Raw genomic sequence first — 3,918 nt, 5'->3', positions numbered from 1 at the left:
AGTGCCCCCTGGCCGCAATGACGGGTCCCAATCAGCCCCTTGCAGGCTGGAGCTCTGCCAGCCTGCAGGGGAAAAGCCACAGTTTCCCATGTTTTTCTCCTTTAGAGGAGAATCCATTTTTTAAATTTGTTGATCTATTTTTAAAGTTTGTTTGCAACCCTTTCATATATTCTTGCAACCTACTTTTGGGTCGCAACCCACAGGTTGAGAAACACTGGTTTAGAGTGTATCAGCACAATTAGTTGTGCTGTGCAGCCCTTGCATAAACTCCCAAGCATTTTAGAAGGAAACATTGTCTGGTACTCCTCCTTTATTCAATTAAAGTGTCAGGAGTTTCTGTATAATGAATCTTTATTTTCTGGGTTTTAAATCTTACTTTAAAATATACATTTAGACTTGAGGCTGAATTTAGCCATACGGGACTATAATTTGTATTTGTGTGTGAACAGGCTTGCACACACATCTGTCATTTTAATATATTTAAGTGGATAGAAATGCAGGAGAGAGAGAGACATTTACTTTTGGGGAATTGTGATTTTTTTCCCCAGTGCATTCTTCTAAAGTTAACATTTCATTTTAAAAGAAAATTGCACCCATTTTGCATGCATGACAACCTGAAAGCTCACACAGTGAGAAGCACTTCTTACCTTCTGTAAGCTGTGAAAAGTTTTCAGATTATACTGTCATTTTAGAGCTTGCTGCCACACTGCTGAAAAGCAACATGATTTGTGACATAGTTCAAGAACCCAGTATGAAAATCTGTAAACCTGTTTCCATTCTGCTGTTATACTGGTTTAAAAGAAGAGGTTTACTGTGTAAAAATGAAAACCTTTCATTTGAATATTAAATCTGAGCATTCTTCTAACTGTGAACTAGTATAAAAGCAGAATAAAAACTGGTTTATTACCCCCTATATTAGATGTAAGTGGAGATAAAATTTGCTATATATAATACTTTGTATTTCCTACCTGGTGTGTGAATAAAGAAGCCTGTGACATCAGTCTGAAATTAATGCTGATGAAAAATAGAATCATTTTGTTCTTACTTAAGTGAATAGCCCCGTAGCTCCACTTTGTTCTAAGTATTCAGAGTTATAAGGTCATCCCTAGGTTCCCATTTGAGAATCAAATATTTAGGAACATGATTTGGTCTCTCATTGACCCTCCTCCTTTTAGAATTTCCTTCTATTCAAATAATCTTTGAAGTAGAAACAGTGTATTGTTTAAACATTTTTAAAATGAAGCTTTAAAAAAAGACAAAAAACAAAGTGCATAACCAATGCACCTTGGAATGAAACATTCAGCTGATATCACAACTATAGGCAAAATTATTTACCCTGTTCATTCACAGCTTAACCCACAAGCCTTATGTCAGAGCACGCCTTCCATCCTTTCAAAACCAGCAAACCAAATTAGGCCTATTGACTACAGAGGGAGTTGCACCATATGGCTGAACTGGGTTCAGTAATTTTGCAATTGCACCTTATTTCAAAATATGAAAGATAATATTACATATCAGTAGGGAGGATTACTGTAAAGAAATTAGAAGTTCAGCTACCAAGGTGGGAAGCTTTTCAGGAGGCTATTTCTTTAATTAAAATTAATATCCATCCACTTGAAAAAAAAGAACAACCATGGCTCATGGAGCAGCCAGATCACATCCTCTTGGCTTGGATTCTCTTTCCTCCTGGCTCTTCTCCAGAGTTGCATTTTCAGTCTGAGACCAGAGGGAGACTGGGAGACCTTCATATTTTCCATCCTAGGCTGTACAAAGTGATTGGTGGCAGTACTTTGTGTGAGCTGTCATTTGCGTTCTGGGCGCCATAATGAGTTGAAATCACCACATGTTGGATGTCAGCACTCTGTGTGTTGCAGTCAGTCTCAAGCCCACATCAGCACCATAAGATGTACATGACTCTAGGAACCTTGATATGGGGTCCTCATTTAGGGTTAGTTTGATGCTTATTTTAAAGTAATGTTTTCTAGAGGCCCCCAGAAATGTTAAAAAGAGCAGAGGAGTGGACAAGTGTGCTGCAGCATTTTACTACAATCAGGAACAAAGCTTCTTATATGGTAAATAAAAAACAAATTGTTCTCCCTCAGAAATGTATGTATACAGCTCTTTCCCATACACAGCTCCCTCTCACACAACAATGTCAGAATGTGCCTGTCATGTCTAGTCCTGAATGACTCCATCTTCAGTAGGGGCAAATCATATACCCTCCTCTGCAGATACAGGGGGGGATGCTGCAACAACCAGTACAATTCTGCTGAATGGAAAAGTGGCATAGATCTCAATTCACAGGGGCCTGCATACAAAGCAAGGTGTGGTTAATGGATTTGGGCTGATAAGCCCACTTCCACACAGTTCCATTGGATGTTTCCTCTCCCTCCCCTTGTAAGAAATAATAGGGTCACTGAGGCCCTCCAGCTCAGGAAGAATAGTAACGACACAGGAAGAATTCTTCCCTTTCTACTGCAGTGATTTCTATCGTACTGGCCCAGCTACATGAAACTGGGCTCTGCTTGTGCATATATCCTTCCTATGCTCTTTTTTTTCCTGCACAGAATATATGTAAATGACTATATTTTGTAGTTCTTTTTCCCTCTTGCAAGTGAGGACAGCGGTAAGCCATGAACAGTACTTGAATTAGCTGAGACAGCTGATTTGAGAGCTCACACAAAGCCTTGTCATCAATCATGTAGAGTAGACTCCTTCTCCTGGCTATCTTTGTCTGTCACTGATGGGAAGGGTAGGTAAGGCATAGTGACATACCTTTGCCCAGTTTGGGCACTGCTCCCAAAGGCAGTTGGTTGTCCTAGCTTCTGCTTTGGACAGTCTCCAGTTCAGTTCCTATTCTAAAGCAGTACTTTGGTCTTTTACTCTATTTTGGGGTGTTATTTTTCTATTATTAAAAATGGTGAGAAAAAGATGTATTTTAAATATAGTTTAATTTAAAATTGTAAAGCACTTTAAGATCTGTGGATGAAAAGCACTGTGTAAGTGCTAGGTATTATTAAAATGACATGAGGCAATATCCAAAACTTGCCTTCTGGGATCCAAAGCCCATATCAGTGAAAGAAACATAACAATAAGGAAAATGGGGAGTTTGGGCCCTTTATTTAAAATCAGATAAACTTGCAGTATCTGGACAGAATGTACTGTTTGTGCCTGAACTAGTAGCCTTCATTCCTGACTGTTGTGTGATAGCTTTAGTTTGTTTGACATCTTCTCTTTTTCATTGTTGTTTCTTACTTTCTTTTCCCTTCCTCTCCCACCCTTCCCCCAACTCTTTTTCTTTTTGTGCTTTAGAAGTCAAGTTCCTCCACCACGACTGGAGAGAAGATCACAAAAATCTATGAGCTGGGAAATGAGCCTGAGCGCAAAATGTGGGTAGATCGATACCTCACCTTCATGGAAGAGAGAGGCACACCTGTGGCCAGTCTGCCAGCTGTGGGCAAAAAGCCACTAGATCTGTTCAGACTGTATGTCTGTGTCAAGGAGATTGGAGGCTTAGCGCAGGTAAGAAGAAAGAGTTGCAACCAGAAAGTCCAGAAGCTTAGGTGTGCATTCCTTCTAGAGTATTTTCTTTTTGTTGCAGCATTATAAGTTCATTTTGGCACCTAAAAGGAAGCTGACAGAGAAGTTCCATTATAAATATTACTGTAATTTTTGTGTGAAGTTCACTGTAGGCTGCATATTTGCCTTAAAAATGCTCTGTGGGTCAATGGTGACCAGTGCCAGAAATGGCCTAAGCTGTTCAGGGAAATCTAATAGTACTTCTAAGAGAGGATGAGGTGAAAAGACCATTGGGTGAAAGATAAGACTCAATAAGAGGAAAGAAGATCAAAACAAGAGAGAGAATCACAGAATCAACGAGTAGGAAGGGACCTAGACAGATCATCGAGTCCAACCCCC

General features: G+C 39.6%; 1 protein-coding gene across 5 annotated transcripts in view; it reads left to right on the top strand.

The window, feature by feature from the left end:
• ARID1B (AT-rich interaction domain 1B) overlaps positions 1-3,918 on the top strand; it is a 583,022-nt gene that overhangs the window by 529,931 nt on the left and 49,173 nt on the right. For all 5 annotated transcript variants that reach the window (XM_019526890.1, XM_019526889.1, XM_019526886.1 and 2 more), the window contains one exon: positions 3,313-3,522. In XM_019526890.1, the coding sequence (XP_019382435.1) occupies positions 3,313-3,522 (210 nt within the window). The remainder of the gene's footprint in view (positions 1-3,312; positions 3,523-3,918) is intronic.

The sequence above is a fragment of the Gavialis gangeticus genome, unplaced genomic scaffold (assembly GCF_001723915.1).
Source record: "Gavialis gangeticus isolate Ggan-Ray unplaced genomic scaffold, GavGan_comp1, whole genome shotgun sequence".
Classification (NCBI taxonomy): Eukaryota; Metazoa; Chordata; order Crocodylia; family Gavialidae; genus Gavialis; species Gavialis gangeticus.
The sequence above is the reverse complement of the archived record's forward strand: the minus strand, read 5'-3'. Positions and strand labels throughout refer to the sequence as shown.